The sequence below is a fragment of the Lepidochelys kempii genome, chromosome 8 (assembly GCF_965140285.1).
Source record: "Lepidochelys kempii isolate rLepKem1 chromosome 8, rLepKem1.hap1, whole genome shotgun sequence".
NCBI lineage: Eukaryota > Metazoa > Chordata > Testudines > Cheloniidae > Lepidochelys > Lepidochelys kempii.
In genome coordinates this window covers 88,737,324-88,754,593 of record NC_136387.1, presented here as the reverse complement: position 1 = coordinate 88,754,593, position 17,270 = coordinate 88,737,324, and the positions used below count along the sequence as shown (strand labels likewise).

At 40.3% G+C, this 17,270-nt stretch overlaps 1 protein-coding gene across 1 annotated transcript in view; it reads left to right on the top strand.

The window, feature by feature from the left end:
* SGIP1 (SH3GL interacting endocytic adaptor 1) overlaps nt 1-17,270 on the top strand; it is a 163,158-nt gene that overhangs the window by 115,791 nt on the left and 30,097 nt on the right. Inside the window, exons 15-18 of the mRNA XM_073357422.2 lie at nt 1,531-1,658; nt 3,378-3,504; nt 9,376-9,435; nt 10,351-10,410. Of these exons, the coding sequence (XP_073213523.2) occupies nt 1,531-1,658; nt 3,378-3,504; nt 9,376-9,435; nt 10,351-10,410 (375 nt within the window). The remainder of the gene's footprint in view (nt 1-1,530; nt 1,659-3,377; nt 3,505-9,375; nt 9,436-10,350; nt 10,411-17,270) is intronic.

Sequence of the window (17,270 nt, the reverse complement as noted above, 5' to 3'; positions counted from 1 at the left end):
ATTTTTTTAAATGGATTCTTTAAGGCTCCCCAGAGACCTTATAACATTCTGCCCTTTCCCCATTCTGGTCCTCACTCTTGTTTAATGATTGGATGCCATCTTACAATAATAGGCAATGAAATTAAAATTAAAAGAATTGTGCAAAGTTTGTCCCCATCATTGTAAACTACTTCTGCCAAGGACTCTTTGTTTTTTTTTGTTTTTTTTTTGAAGCCATTCAGGTATTCATTCAGACTCTGTTATCTTAAATGTCATCTTTGTTAACCTCAGCCTCTGTTTCAGCTGCATAACCAGGATTGGATAGAACCTCATTGTAATTTTGTAACAAAGATCATAAAGGAAAAAATCCAAAGTAAAACTTGAATATATCATGTATTCAGCATCAAGTATGGAGTCCAATCTTACAAACCATTACTGCTCACCACAGTGCCTACTGCAGTTATTTCTATCCCCTTCATACTACCGCACTTACAATGAGAAAAACTCAATCTCTCCAGCTATAAAACAGGATAAATTCTTCCCAGTCAGTTATGTCCTGGCCACCATACTAGCAAATAATGCTGGCTGAAAACATTTTTTTAAAGCTGTTTCCCCTCCCATTCACCCACCCTCTCAGTGGTTTGGACAGTGCTATTGTTTTAAATGTTCAGTGAATTCTAAGAAAATGTCTCTCTCTCCTGTCTTGCATTTACAGTCTTTCATGTAAATCCATGAAGATGTCTGAAATAACAAATGTCTTATACCAATGATAATGCTTGAGAAAAGCAGGCCTACTGCACAGTACATATAAAAATAGTTTCCTTACTACAGGAAATATATTAGTAAATGTCAATTACTGAAATTTCTTTTTCCCTTATCCAAAAAACAAGTGACTATATCAACATTATGAATTTAAAACATTCAGAGGTAGAGAAGAGAGACTTGCATACAAATAACCAGAAGAGAAATCAGGGGCTAAGGGAAGAGATTGTGAAAGTTAAACTGAAAAAATATTGTAAAGCTATCGGTAGTCGCCTCTCATAGTAATTCGCTGCAATAAACAGAAGTACAAAGTAACCACTTGCTACCAAACTGTCAGCATGTAATTTACAGACATGATACTGGTGTTCAAGAGAGAAGATTTAAAACTTCTGATACTTTAAATATAAAAATAACATTTTTCACCATGGAGCCAATTTTAGCCTCTGATTTTGTGTTCAGAAAATCACACCAACAAAGTCTGCATTACCATGTATACGTGCAAATTTAGAGCTTGGTATGAAGTCAGCTCAAACCAGAACTTTCATACTGTAATTCCACAGCAGATCATTGAGTTTTGGGTTTTACTATGGCCTTCTTGGTTATCAGCTGTAACTTACTCTTCCACACTGCCACGATTATAGATTGACTTGCAATGCGGTAGCTGTGAATGTGAGTTGGAAGCTGGATCAGTGTTTGTTTGCTTGATAGCACGCAGTGCGCTGTGCAGAGTTTGGTGTTGAGAGAGCAGTTTGAGTTTAATCTTGTATTTATAGCCTGTGTTTATTTCAGGTTCTTCATCTCCGGCTCGTCCAGCGACTCCACTGGCTGCTTGCAGCAGCACCACCCCACCACCTCCTCCACCTCGGCCCCCATCTCGGCCAAAACTGCCTCCAGGGAAGCCTGGAGTTGGCGATGTGGTATGTTCGCCCTCTTCATAACCCCTAATGAGAAAGGGATCTCAGAATGAATCAGGAATTTCCTGTTTGTTTCCAGTCTGATAAAACAAGTTAATAGAACTGAGCAAGTAATTCATAGCAAATAAATGAGTCTGCAAATGGTCCCTGACCAGTTCAGTTTTCTATAATTTATTCATCATTGGAAATTACACACGGGAGAATTTCTGTGAATGATTCTTGATCTGCTGATGGCTTGCTAACAGTTCACTGTGAGTATTCAGTATGTGCAGTATGGGCTGTTTGCTAGTTTTGATTGGACGCAGTAGACTGCCCGTTCCCTGTTTTGGATAAACCCCAACTCTTAGAATCAGGATTTTTGGTGCAAATACTCATGTTTATCAATTCAAGATTCACTTTCCTAACATATTTTCTAACATTGCCTTAGAATATGCTAGTTGTTGAAACATTCCTGCCACTAAATTTGTTCACTAGACTGGTTGCAGAAAGCCGAAACAAAAGGGACACCAGTGCAGCTAAAGTGAATTATTTTTGAGTTAATATTTTTTTCCAGTTAATAATTGAGTCCTACAGGTTAAAAACCAAGAGTATCCTGCAGCAAAGTGTAGATTTAAATAATGGAAGATGGCACGCTCGTGCACACATTTTACATGTCCTAAAACTTCCTTTCATCTGAAAATCCTCAGAAATAATGATGTGATTATAATAGGTTGTGGCTCTTGTGCCAACAGAATTAGCAAGTATTCTAGTTTGCATGGGACTTAGTATCATTCTACAGTAGTTTGCTTAAGTGTCTTGTCATAGGAACACTGGGAAATCCTGCTTGGCTGATGAGGAGGGGAAAGATGTGTTCTAGTCTTGGTGGTATATCACACCACAATAATTATCCTGTGTCCCCATTTTTAAATGCTGTATAAATAAGAACAAAATGTATCATTAAAATGGTATGATTAGTAATACTGTAAAATATTGCTACGAACCTTCTCTATATTAATGCATTGTGGAATTAAGGCCCATTCCTGAAAGCACTATGCATGTAGAACTCTTAGTACTGTTTAGAACTCTACTAGCCAGTGAGAGTTTTGCCTGCAGAAGGATTCCAGAATCATGCCCTGAAAAAATGATTTTCTTTCTTTCTTTGGATTTATATGTATATCTTTTCATCACAGTGGGTTGGCTCCTCTAGGACCTAATGCACACTTACTGCTTCAAGTGGGTTATCACAAGGTTTAATGTGTGTGAATCCAGCCACAAGTGGTAACTCATTAAATAATTACTTTGTGTGATATTTACCCATAACATATCATCCATCCTGCATTTTCTAGTCTTAAATTGCCATCTTGTAGTTACATGGTGTTGCAGGGTCTGAAGCAAACGCTGGGCCTTCCGTGTCTAGAATTCTCTCCTCTCGCTCCTGTTTGTTTTAAAATTTTATAGCACTGTCAAGTTTTTGAAAATTGTAAAAATATTTTGTGGCCCGAGAGGATAAAACAGACTTAGACTTACAAGACAGAATTTTACACCGATTTTCCGAGACCCTATCTTCTTTAAAGCCTCATTTGTATTAAGATCCACATTATTTACTGTGCGTGACACAAGGATCCCAGAAGAAGGTATTAAGATTACTGGTGTATATAAAGCCTTATGTCTTGTGTTTATATTTGGTGTAAATGTTACAGTATGTATATTTTTAATCTTGCGTTATTTTGTGTTTTTCTACAGTCCAGGCCTTTTAGCCCTCCTATTCACTCATCCAGTCCTCCTCCGGTAGCACCTTTAGCCCGTGCTGAAAGTACTTCTTCCATATCATCCACCAATTCCTTGAGTGCAGCCACTACTCCCACAGTTGGTAAAAAACACAGGTTTCTTTTGTAATCTTTTATAGAGTTGAATGGCTTTTTTAAAAACTTGAGTTTCTGAAACCCTCTACTTTGTTATATCATTTTCTAAATTTTTGCTTTCATGTTCATATTCTTTTAAAGCAGTTTAAGTGAAAGAGTAATCCAGGTATGAAATATTAAACTGATACCCAGCATATACATGAGTTTTCTTGTTCTGTTGGATATAAAAGTGTGTTAAGAGTATGGGTATTTGGTAACAGTAGAAGATATCACCAATGAAGTATGGTGTTAGTATTAATCGATATCTGTAAACTTAGTCAAAAGAAGAATGGGAACATTTTTCTTTTCCTTTTTGGCGGGAGGTGGATTAGGGGGAGCCAAGATTTGAAATTGGATGGTGGCATCCTGGAAACAATTACTCCTAAACCGTGTTGAGTTTTCAATCTGATATTTGCCTTTAAACTAATAGATAGCAAAACTTTGGGGTCTTGCAAAAGCTTTAGAACTTTTCAAAACAATTAGGGTTTCTGATACATCTTACAACTTGGAAAATTGGTGCAGTTTCCTTCTAGAGGAAACTAAAACACTCTTTAAAAACTTGATTCACTTGCTAAGTAGATAAGGTAACATTTTCTGGAGTGGGAAAAAATAAATACAAAAAATATTGTAAGGTTGACAGTCCTAGGTTTGGATGTTTTGAATCATGGCTTTCTTCCTGTGGGGCTCCTCCCTTCTCTTTCTTGATACAGGAATCTCTTTTATTCTCTCTGTCTCTGCCTCTTTCTCATTTACGAGGTTTTTTGCTCCGTATCCTCTTATGGACTCTTATCTGCTGCAGACTCCAGGTCTCTTCCCCCCCCCCTCATATTCCCTCTGTCTTCATCAAGACACCTCTCTCTCGCTTCTGTAGATCTTCAGTCCCTTCTTTGTTCCAGGTGTTCTCCTCATTTTCCATTGTTTTTGCCCCTTATCTCTGTCCCACTGTCATTGCTGCTATCTGACTGAACCATGTCTCGCCAGTTCTCCTACTGCTTGCTTCTTACATTCTCCATTTTCTTTCAGGACCATTTTCAGTTCAATTACTATATGAGATTTGCTTCGTGGGGGAAGGGGACTTGCACTACCACTGAAATTGTTTTTCCTGGCTAGTCTGAAGTAACCAGTGTAGCTCTCCCAAATGGAAGCCAATTTGCTATTGTTAAATGTTCAAACCCAGGACATCTGAAAATCAAAATTAATTAACTCAAGTGTGTGTGTTGTCCCCACTTTGATATTGAATGGCATTATGTTTGGAGAGCCTTGAAGTATAGTATTAACAAACAGTCTTTATTCCTAATACAAAGAGAGGATTTTAGGAATTGTTTTTGTTTGTTGAAAATGGAGGTGGTTTGAGTCTGAAACCTAGATTCAACCTTTCTTCTCAAACATGAAGAAAGTCTAGATCTGAATGTTTGCAGTTTGCACCTGTCTCTGGCTAAAACCCAAGAGCATTTTCATTTCTTTATGTATTGTTTGCTGTAGCTTTGATTTATTGTGTCTCCGTTCTACCATTTTTTCATTTTCCCGTGCCTTCTTTACATTTGTATCCTCTGTTCCCATTTCCAGGTGGTCACCATTACAGCAGTAGCATATCCCTGAAATAAATGCATTTCAACCAGTCCAAATTAGGATGTATTTTCCTCTAATGCACAGAGGACTGTGTTCAGCAAGGATCCATACTCTGTATTTGCTAAATGTCATGAGGACCAAATGGCAAAAAATGTGAGATTTGTAATTCTCATATAGCATCTCTGAAATTGGTATTCATTAACATAGGTTTTCATTTAATATTTGGATCCTTATCAGTGAGCACACTTTGAAAATAGAATAGCAGATAGCAGAAAGAAAGCAAGTGTAAATAAAGAACACGCTGATTTGTGTTTCAGATATGCTATGAAAAGTTTGAATGAAATTTAGATGAGTCTCCAGGCAGGTCTAACTGTTGAGATAAATATGCCATGTTTTGCCAACACTTCAGCATTCATGTTATCACTGGGATTGAACAATCTTTTCCAATGTAAGAAAAATAAAAATGCTTCCCCTCCTTAATCATATTGAATTCCTTTCTACCTATTTAATTTCCTGGACATATATATTTTGTCAGTGGAAGGAAAATCTCTCTGCTTCTCTCATACATGATTTTCATTCCATTCCTTCAGTCAGTATAGAATGTACCAGGAGGAGAACACAAGACAATGTTGCAAAAATACTTCCTTTAAGGTTCTAGCACAAAAAAGCAGCTACTGGTGCTCACGAAAGCTCATGCTCAAATCTGATGAAGTGAGCTGTAGCTCACGAAAGCTCATGCTCAAATAAATTGGTTAGTCTCTAAGGTGCCACAAGTACTCCTTTTCTTTTTGCGAATACAGACTAACACGGCTGTTCCTCTGAAACTGGTATTTAGTTACCCTTTTCATTGTTGGATTGTACTTTTGGGGGATGAAAGCAATACTAGTTGAGGTGAAGGTTACAGCTTTGAGCATCAGATCAAGGTTATTGGGGTAGAACTTTGGTATAAGTGAATTACTCTGAGTGATAGGTGAACTGCAAAAGGTTCAGAGGTTTGATCAGAGCAGCATCCAAAAATGAGATGCTTATTATGATAATCACTGAACTATCTAAACTTCTTTTGTTTAATTGTTAATCTCACAAGAAGTAGGTAGCTTTTGTCTGAATAAGGGGTTTAAGATCTGATCTTCCTAATTATACTGAGATAGTTCCCACATCAAGATAATAAATTAAATTTTTCTTGTGCAGTAGGAGCACACAGTACAATTACCTTAAAAATGAGAGAGCCTGCACAACTGCATATCACAAGATCTATGGAATGTTCTATGCGTGCCATCTTGAATATGTTCCTTCAGGAAATTAATCCCTGTGGCGGCTGCTTAAGCTTTTAAAGAGTTGGTTTTTTTCAGTTTTATTGGATGTAGGCAATGCTTCCAATAAACAATATTTAAATTGCTTTGAAGATGCACCCTTTTAAAAGCTACCTAAGTGACCCTGGGCACCGACACTTCATCTGGAGCAAATTGAAAATTGTGGCTCCTATATTGCCCTACAAAATTCCACTCTGTCTTGTAGGATTTCCACCCTTTTGAAGAGGTAGCAGTGCAGGGAAGCTGCTTCCTTTTTGGTAAAGCAAGTGCAGAAGGTACAGTTCTGTCATGACTCCTCCCTCCCTTGCCCCTCCCATTTTTTCTAATGGCCCCTGTGTATGTTGGATCTCTAATTTGAAAGAAGTAATATTTTTGCATGAGGAAGTATACATACTAGAAAGGATAAGTCTAATTCCTTCCAGAGGGGCTCACTCAGCCAGTTGCAGTATATCTCTACATACCATGACATCATTACAGGGTTCCTATTTTAACACAGATGAGTTATTACTGAATAAATTCTTCAATGCACTAGCTACAGACAGGCTTTCTTTAGCATCAGGAATGAATGTCTTCTCCCTTCATCTTTTTAGTAAACAAGTGTATTTATTGTAGCCATTAACAGGACAGCCATGCACTCCATTTCACATTCTAGTTCCTTTGTGTCCACATGAACCCTCTTCCTGAGTAGTGTTGGCGTGTGGGAGCATATTCCTCAGATATATCTTTGTTTTGCCGAAGTCCCCCTTCATTTGTCCATGTCACAAGCCACGTGGGAGTGCTTACTGCTTTCTCCCAGAAGCAGAGTGGTTCTGAGGGGTGATTGAAGTTACCAGTTCATTTAAAATCAAAACGTATCCTTGTCATGTTACCTGGAAGTGTGCACAGATGTTAGCAGAGAAGGCAGAGGTAGGCGGTTTTTTGAGAGGTATCAGCTGTTCCGAAGCATGGGCAAACTTTCATGGATTATTGTGTTATCATTTCATATAGAGGTAATTCAAGTGCCACTCAGAAACCAACAGCAACCCACCCCATGTGTAGTGGGGCAGCTGCCCCACTCCCACAGAATTGGGGTTAAAGGCAGCCCTGGAGAGGGCTGCAGCTGGGAAATGGAGTGAGAACAGCTGGGGGAAGCTGTGGGGAAGCAACCACAGCTGTGGCCAGCTCAATTAGGGCCCAGCTGGCCCTATAAGAGGGCTGAGGGCCAGAAGCTGGAGAAGCTGCTGAGGAACATACAGTACCTGAAGTAGAGCAGTGCTGGGGAAGGGCGAGGGAGCTGGGGAGCTCCAGCCTGGTAAAACCCCAGGCTGCAGGCCTTGGTGAAGGCCTACAAAGGTACTGGGGCTGCAGAGGGGCAGCCCACAGATAGGCAAAGGCAGCAGGTCCTAACCCCTTGCCAGTGATGAGTGGCCACTAGACTGCAGTCTGCCCCAGTGAGCAGGGGCTAGATGATGATTGGCAGTAGCCACTGAGGTAAGGTGAGTCTAGAGGGCTGGGGGTTCCCTGGGAGGGGAGACCCAGAGTGGGGGTCCTGTTGGAGCAGAACCCCAGGGAAAAAGGCACCAGGGTCCGGGAGGGACATGGGGCCAGCAGCAGGCGAGACACCGGCCTGCAGAGGGCGCTCCAGTGCTGGTGAAGAGCTAATTCCCTGGATGACCAGCAGGAGGCGCCGCATCAGTGAGCATTGCCCCGCTACACCAGGATTCCTCAATGTAATAGAAAGGTTAATGTGTGACTCTCTCTATGTCTGCTGAATATGCCATTGGCTGCTTCCATTTTAACCTGATGTTGATTTTTTGCTACAAATTAATGGGGTCAGAGGCCGTGGGTAGGCCTATGCTAAAGCAAATAAAGTTGTATGTTTTTGCTGCCAAAAGAGTGTTGAATAAGAACATAAGAATGGCCATACTGGGTCATATGAATGGTCCGTCTAACCCAGTATCCTGTCTTCTGATAGTGGACACTGTCGGACGCTTCAGAGGGAACGAACAGAGCAGAGCAATTATCAAGTGATTGTCCAGTCCCAGCTTGTGGCAGTCAGAGGTTTAGGGATGTCCAGAGCATAAGCTTGAGTCCCTGACCATCTTGGCTAATAGCCATTGATGGACCTATGCCTATCCTCCATGAACTTATCTAATTATTGTTTTTTAGCCCGGTTGTGCTTTTGGCCTTCACAACTTCCCCTGGCAATGAGGTCCACAGGTTGACTGTGTATTGTGTGAAGTAGTACTTCCTTTAAGCTGCGGCAGAGAGGCAAGCAAACAGTGGTTGGCTTAAGGCAGCTTTGTGTCATTAAAAGAAAAGAGCAGTAGTTGTGGAACATTCGTAGCTCAGAGCCTACATTAGCAGTGACTCATAGTCAAAACTACATCTGACCACTCCTGAACTAGCCTCTTAGAAAGGGATCTCTGTACTTATATTTGACAACCCCACAGGTTTACCTTGTGGCACAGTAAGTGGTCTTGTCTTTTTTTGTATTTTTTTGAATTTTTTTAAGCGTATTGGACTTGCATTGTGTTGAGGCACAGATGTACTGGCTGCTCTTTAGACTTATATAGTCATAAAAAAGACATTCCCTGATCATTTGTCTGTCCATTTGAAATACGTATCTGTGCCTCAAGTCCAAATATAGTAATGAACAGAGCTTTTAACTATCTCCACTGTGCTGTTAGAGATTTGTTTCCGAGTTGCAAAGATTATACCATTTGATGGACCTTATCCAAAAGAATATTGAACAGAATGATTTTATTTGTCTGTTCTTGTGATTTGGTTTTTTCTTTGTTGTTGCTTCTGCAGTTTGAATAACACAAGAAAAAGACTCCATCGTTTTTATTTCAGTGACCTTCAAATTATTTTTCTCATTTAAATTCTTATGTTTTGTTGATATAGTACACTGCTTGATTTCATTTGGGATTTGTGTTTTCATTCTTTTGTCTTTTACGTTTCTTTTGCTCATGGTATCAGAAGATGATGCTTTTATTGACAAACTGCCCTCGTTTGAAAGGCGCTGTGAAACGCCTGCAGGTACTGTATTAGCAGAGTGGTTTCAAGAAATCTGGATTAAAACTCCCAAGCCATTGTCTCATAAAAATGCCTATAAAACTTACGGACATGCTTTCTCCTCAACCACCATGAATGTCCAGTGCATATGACACGTTTTAAAATGGAACTTGTACCACAAAAAATAGCAGCACATTGCATGACAGTTTCTCAGTGACCAAAAAGATTGAGAGAGGGGATATGCTACTGTTTTGTGAATTTAAATTGAAGGAATAAATTTAACTGCTCAAAAATACATTTTCTAATTATTTGAATAGTACGTAATATCTATGATGTTTGTTCTCCAATACTTTCAAGGTGGTGTGAGTCCAGGTAAACTGGTAATTCTGGAGGGAAGGGGACAAAATTCAGTTAGACACTTTCTACTCCAGGTGCTGCACCTGGAATTTTATGTCCTAAAATACAATTTTAAAATATACATACATTTTACAATAAAAATATTTTTAACACCAACAGACAATGCAAAGTACAGCATGCTGCCCAATACAGTTTGCTAATCCTATTTAAGCACCATAGAGACACCACTGGAGATGAAGAGCATAATGCAAGTGACGAAGTTTGTCAAAACAAGTGCAGTTAAATATACTAACCCAGCCTGCATGAACAGGAAGCCTCTTCTACTCCATTCATAGGCAACTACTATCAAGCGGGCAAAAACACCCCTCCATCTAGTCTTCCATAGCTTGCTTTTTGCTTTCTGTTTTCTAAACCAAAAAACAGAGTTAAACACCATCCCCCTTTTCCTTGCACGTTAACGGCTTGCAGTGCCTCTTCCCTCCCCCATAGTGAGATAAGTTACCTGCTCTGTGACTCACACTGTGTCCTTCTCTCTCCCTCTCCTTAACCTTTCCCATCCCGCTTCAACTCCTGGCCATACAGAGAATGAACAGCCTTCCCTCGTTTGGTTTGACAGAGGAAAGTTTTATTTGACTTTTGAAGGTAAGTAGTACATAGCATATCAGCTTGTAACTTACTCCCCTTTGCTCTTACTATTTAAGTCCTATGGTTTACTTCAAAAGTTCCCTTCTAACTTTTTGTATGAAAATGCTATGGCTACTTAGATGACATCATATCACAAGTTCAACAAGGATCATTTAAATTTGATTTGTGCATTTGTCTCCCTTCAATTACTTTTTTTAAAGGACAAAAAGAGACTATTCTTATGTAAATTAAGAATATATTCTACAGAACAAAATCACTTATATTGCCAAGGAACTTGACTCTGTCAACCAGGGCTTCTTTTTACACTCTTCTGCAAACCACGTGGTACACTAAATGTATCGCTACACAATATGATAACTGAAACCTAAATTACTATTTTATTTTCTATTGGCCTTTACCCTCTTCTGGGTGATTTAACTAGCATTAGCCCACTGCCCATTTTAAACTTCCTAGAAAACCTGTGACATACTTAAGGTATTTTGGAGAGTAATGGGAAAATAACATCTGTATGATTATCTTGAGGGTGCTACTCATCATTTTGTAAAAGTAGGAAATCAGGAAATGTGCCCTACAGCTGCTGTACAAAATTCATCTGCATAATCCCAGCATTGTATCTAATTAATTTTCAGTCAGTCGATAAAATTGAGTTATCCTTCTGAATTAATGAGCTGTCCAATTAGTCTGTTCACTTTGAATTACACGTAACCTTTACCAACTCTTGTATTATAGTGGAGTCTGTAAAGTCTGTTCCTTATAAATTCTTGTTTTCAGAGATTTATTTCAGTCAATTTTAAAAACTCACTTGAGGCTAAAAATGCAATCATCTATCCTGGAAACAAATTAAAACACAATCTGTTTGACCTTTAAGTTTTAAGTGTGTGCAAAAGAAAAAAAGTCCACTTTACTGGTCTGGGTGGTTTACGTGAGTTTATTGCTAATAAGAATTACTAGGTTGACAGCACTGGAGACTGAAGTCGTCTGTGTATAAAGAGAATAGGCACCGTGGGCAAAAGTAGTGCAAGCTGCCCCTCCCCACTAAGGACCTCGAACTTGACCTAGGGGGACTAACTTTAAGAGGTGAAAGAGTAATTGAGTCTCCATGCCCATTCAGCGTTTAGCCTGCCATTAGAGATGACTAGACAAATCTGATCGTGGCTTAGTGAATTGGGCACCTGTCTAATAGAGATTGGACTGAGACCATCAATTTTCCCATAGGCAGCAGATTAGCTATCAAATGGTGGTAACCGTAGGACGCTAGCAACTTAGACAGATGGTGTATCTATGGCTAATTTGAATAGAACAGGAGTGAGTAATCCTCTGGGCCATCCAGTTCCTCTGCTTTTTGATATTGAAAAAGTTTTGGCTGAGTTATTAACATTGGAAAATCAGCTGCTGTTTACCCATCGTACCTGTTTTACAGTAAGGCTGTAAAATACCTGTACTACAAGTCTTATGGTCTATTTGCCTACTTGGATGAGGGGAGTCTTAGTGCTTTTAAATTGTGCTGCAGAGATGTGAGGCTTATGTTGTGGTGTTTAGGGAAGTATATAGATTATATTTTAACATTACTTCTTGAGCTAGAATATGGATCAGGGAGATGGGCAAGGAGGGATAAAATCTGATTCCTAACTTATGGCAATCTTCTCAAAATTTCCAGGGTTTTAAAATAAAATTTATATAGTACTTATACACAGTATTTGGGAGGAGTTATAGTCCTCTCTCAGCATTTTAGAGGTGGGTATATTCTATCCAGGACTGAGTCCAGTTCAGGAGCTCTAAGGTAGGCAAAGGGTGGTAGACAGACAATGGACAGTGCTTCAATAATCTCAATAAATCAATTTGATTTTAAATAAAACCATGAGTATCATTCTTACAATCTTTTCATCTGAATATCCATTGGAAGAGGCCAAGGTTAAACTCCCTTAGGGTTTTACAAAATCTGTGATGGAATTATTACTTTCCTTCTGGTCATTGACTTTATCCCAAAGGTTGTCGTATCAGTGGATCTGAGAGATCTGGCATCTTATTCTTTAGTTGTTTCCAACTGTTTGGATTAGAAGATATCCAGAGTGAAGATGTGCCAAGTCTTGTTTCTTAATTTAGAATCCTTGAAAAAAGGATAATAAGGAGGAGGCAAATCATAGGAGTCTCATCACTGTCTTGCTATCTGAAGTCTTCTATGATTGTGCTTATGTTTACTGCTAGTTGCTTCTTTGGATGCCCTAATTGTTAAACAGATCTTTTCATCATCAAAGAGCCAGGTGATTTGGGGGACTTACTACTTTTTTTGTTTGTAGATAACTTAGAAAGTTTTCCTCTGAATCAGAACCAAAAAAGCATTCTCTTTCTTTTCCCTCTAGTAAAAGTTTCCCAAACAGAAAACTCTTTGGCTTCTGTATGTACTATTTCAGGTTTCTTCTGTACTAACTCTATTATGGGTAAACAATCCTAGAATTTGCTTTCATCACTCAGCATTTAGATTGTTGAATACATCAGCTGGCTTTCAGCATTTTCTATGATTAGAGTTATAGCTGCCAAGAATTTCCTTTGAGCTGCTAATATCTTGAATAATCTGACATGGCTCAACTGAGGTAAAGTGCCCATATTCCATCTCCTACCAGATATTTTTCTTAGGCTTCATTTAATGAAGTTGTTGCCAATATAATGCCAAACTGGTTCTGAAACAAGGAGGTTGTCTTGGAACAGAGTATGCAAGAACTGGGGTATGGGTTACCCTCTTGACTAAGATCAAGTGCAGTATACAATCACTAGACCACTGGTAAAAATTCGGGCAGACTGATTATCAAACATTTGAACAGATCATCCCTAAATTGCACAGAAAAAGGTTTTTGATAATTGTGATCTCTTAGCCTTGATGTTTAATGACATTCTTACTCTAGGTAACAGTTCTGTACTGGGAAAGGGAATGGACACAATACCCTGATGGGACTTTCTTGATTGGTTTCTATGATAAAAACAGTTACTCTCTTCTCTTATATGAAGACTGACTACACAGTTCTAAGGTGTATATTCTACCATTATCATTATTTATTTAATCCCAATTAGTTTATTTTCCCCCACTTTCATTCTTAACCTTCAGTATTGCAACAGTTTTTATAATCTGATTTTTGTGTGCTTTCTTATAATATTCCAACAGACTTTAACTTGTAAAAATTCATTGAAAGAGAAACATAAAATTGTAAAAACGAAGAATATTATTGCTGTCACAAATGCTATATATGTGGATCAGTGTAATCTCCTAATTGGTTTATGGAGACCACATCATCTGTTTTTTTCCCTTAATAGTACAAAAACAAGGGGATAGCCAGTGAAATGGAAAGGCCATGCATTTAAACCTGCATTTACACAAATCTAAAGCCAGAATGTTAAAACCACTACCAACTGACAGGGTTTAGGAAGAAATTTCCCTGTGGGCAGGTTATTTCATAATTGTCCATAACAGGAGTATCTGGCATCTTCTTTCAAAGCATTTGGTATTGGCCGCTGTTGGAGAAAGGATACCAAGCTAGGTGTACTAAGTTAGAGAGTGAAGAAGAAAATCCTGTACCTAGCTCCCTCTTTGGATAGACATGTCTGTAGATGCAAAAGAATTACATATTCCTTCAAAAGTTAATTGTTTCTAACATTCATTAAATTGGCTCAGTAATCACCAGATTAGAATGCAATATATGACTCAGCCAAGTATGTTGGGCCATCTCATTTTGAGATAATACATTGGCCATTGTAGACACAGCGGATGTGTAGGCTTGAAGATTCACATTTTAAAGAGCATGGCAGAGTTCTATTGTTAGAAGTTAAGTACTGCCGCCAATCCTATACACACACAACCATTCAGTTACTCAGGTAGTCATGTCTGTTGGAGCTGTTCTGACCAGATGACAGTTTGCTAAATATCATCTGCCTCTGTTCAGAATAGTCAGATCGTGTTTACTGAGAGAAATTTCCCTCTGTTTCATCGACAAAGCTAGATGTGGCCCGGTCATGGAGTTGGGTTTCACCGGGATTCGTGTCAGAAGAGACAGTTGGGATTTCTTCTCTGGAGTGATTTGGTAGATTTTCTCACCTTGGTTCTGAATGTGCTGGGGGGAACCATAGTCTGTGGTCTGTGAGGTGGACCTATACTCCTTGTGGCTTGTGAAAGCAAGTGAGGTATTGTGTCTACTGATGTTAAACAGAGTTGGCTTGCTCAATCTGTGTGAGGCAGAAGTGTGCTTTGGTTCCCCAGATATCCTCAGAAGGCCTTCAGCAGGTAGGCCCTAAGATTCTGCTCTGTCTCCTAGACTCTTGTTCAGTTTCCTATCAGCAATCCCCTTCCTCAAAGAGAGGGTGTTGGTGGCATGGATGGAGGGGCTTTGTAGGTATGATAGTACTACCTTAGGCAGTATTGTATTTTGCCAGAGATTCTCTGCTGGTTGTCAATAGGAAAAGCATGTGCAAATGGTATACCCATCCCCCCCAGTCCTTGATTCACTCCTTCTCAAACTAATAGGGTGGCAATGTCTCAGCAGCAGCTGACCCACCCTTGTTCACCCCACCCCTGTTCTACATGCAGATCCCCAATGGGTAATCTGGACCTTCTTGTATATCTTGATGAGTACATGCTAGAAAAATTGTGAGACAATAATACAGGTTGTTTGAAATGAATACAGTTGAATAAAGCAATTGCACTTCTACATATTATAGCTCTAATTTTGCAATATTCCTTTATCTATCCCTAAGTTTTGGAGTCCAGATTTATTTTTGGATTTGACCTATGAGTTGTTCTACAATGGTATAAAAGGAGATCTACAGCATTTGGAATTTGTTAGCACTATTAACTCAGTGAATGATACACCAGAAAAATGGATTTCTTGCTAAAGATTGTCAGCTACTGTAGATTTGGGAATCAGGTGATATATGAAAGGGTTCTGCATGATTTTGTTCTGATGTTATGCCATCTCAATGTTTGTTCAAAGTTGATTATATTGAACTATCCCGTCTGGGGACAGTATATGTTCAAAAGTATATATTCCAGTATTCCAGCAATTGCAAACAGTGGTGCGGCTCAGTCATTCTTACCTATGTGTCATGAAAGCCCATTTTCAGTACCACTTACAATGTAGCTACCAAAGTTGCAGTTGTTGAAGGTTTGAATGTTTCTTTTTGCTAGTGTAGACAAGACTTAGGGGTACAGGGAGAGGGAAGAAACATGTCCGATTCTTTTGGAACTTGTATGGTGGCTGGAATACTCATTGGATGTGTGTTGACTAGATAGGGAACATGGTCTTCTGATTAAGGCTCAGGAATTGGGGTTGGGACATCTGGGTTCTGTTTCTGCCTGTGTCATGGATTTCTTGTGTGACCTTGGCCTAGTCCTCTGAGCATCAGTTTCCTTATTGTAGAATGTGAAATAACAATATTTAACCCTCAGAACACCTCTGTGAGGTAGTTAACTCATTAATGTTTGTAAAGTGCTTGGAGACCTGTTATATCAATTTAGATGGAATATATTAGTCCCAAAAGTTAAAGGTGTTAATATGACCCTGTCACTGTCCAACATTAAACAGTGTTAAACAAGTTTCAGGGTTTGGTACATAGGGACTTTAGCCTGCTTAGTTCCATGGGAAACACACCACTACTAAATCTTTGTGACCCTTTATTAAAGATACAGAAAAGAAGGAAAAACAGTTAAAATGTTTGAAATGTAAAGTATTAAATAAGACTTTCATTTTAATAGCAGCCCTTGTTCCTTTAGATCAGGGGTCGGCAACCTTTCAGAAGCGGTGTGCCGAGTCTTCATTTATTCACTTTAATTTAAGGTTTCGTGTGCCAGTAACACATTTTAACGTTTTTTAGAGGGTCTCTCTCTATAAGTCTATATATTATATAACTCAGCTATTGTTCTATGTAAAGTAAACAAGGTCTTCAAAATGTTTAAGAAACTTCATTTAAAATTAAATTAAAATGCTGATCTTATGCCGCCGGCCCGCTCAGCCCGCTGCCATCCTGGGGTTCTGTTCACCTAGGCTGGCAGCAGGCTGAGCGGGGCCTTTGCGGCCGGGACCCCGGCTGGCAAGGGGTTGGCAGCCAGAACCCCAGACTGGCAGTGGGGCTGGGGCCGGCGACCAGCACCCCAGACCGGCAGTGGGCTGAGAGGCTTAGCCTGCTGCCACTCAGCCCGCTGACGGTCTGGGGTCCCAGCCCTGCCCCCATAGAGTGGGTACCTACCTTCTCCCTGGTTCTAGCCCATTCTCTTCCTCTGTCTCTGCACTGAGCTGAGGATGGGAGTGCACTGAGCACAGGGGTGGGTGTGAAGGAGCAGGCTGGAGGTTGGGGTGCAGGGTCTGGCCAGGAGCTAGTATGAGGGAGGGGGGTCATGGTTGGGGCAGGAGGTTTGGGGGTGGAGCACTTACCTGGGAAGCTCCCATTTGGTGCAAGGGGTGCAGATGGGAATGTGGGGGGGTGGGGGGGTGCAGGAGCTCCCATATGGTGCTCAGGGTGGGGGGTGGGAATGTTAGGGGTGCAGGAGTCAGGGCAATGGGTGTGGGGGGGCTGGGTATGTGTGGAGGGTGCTAGAATTAGGGCTGGGGTTGTGGGGGGGTGCAGGGGTCGGGAGGAGGCTGGTGTGTGGGGCGTGCAGAGGTCAGGGCAGAGCGCTGGGTGTGTGTGAGGGGGTGGAAGGGTCAGGGCAGGAGGCTGGGGGGTGCTGGAGTCAAGGCTGGGGGTGTGTGGCAGGGTGCAGGGGTCAGGGCAGAGGGCTGGGTGTGTGGGCTGGGGTCATGAGGGTGCTCCCAGCCTGAGCGGCTCACAGTAGGGGGCTGGAGGGGATATGCACTGATTTCACCCCACGGCCCTGT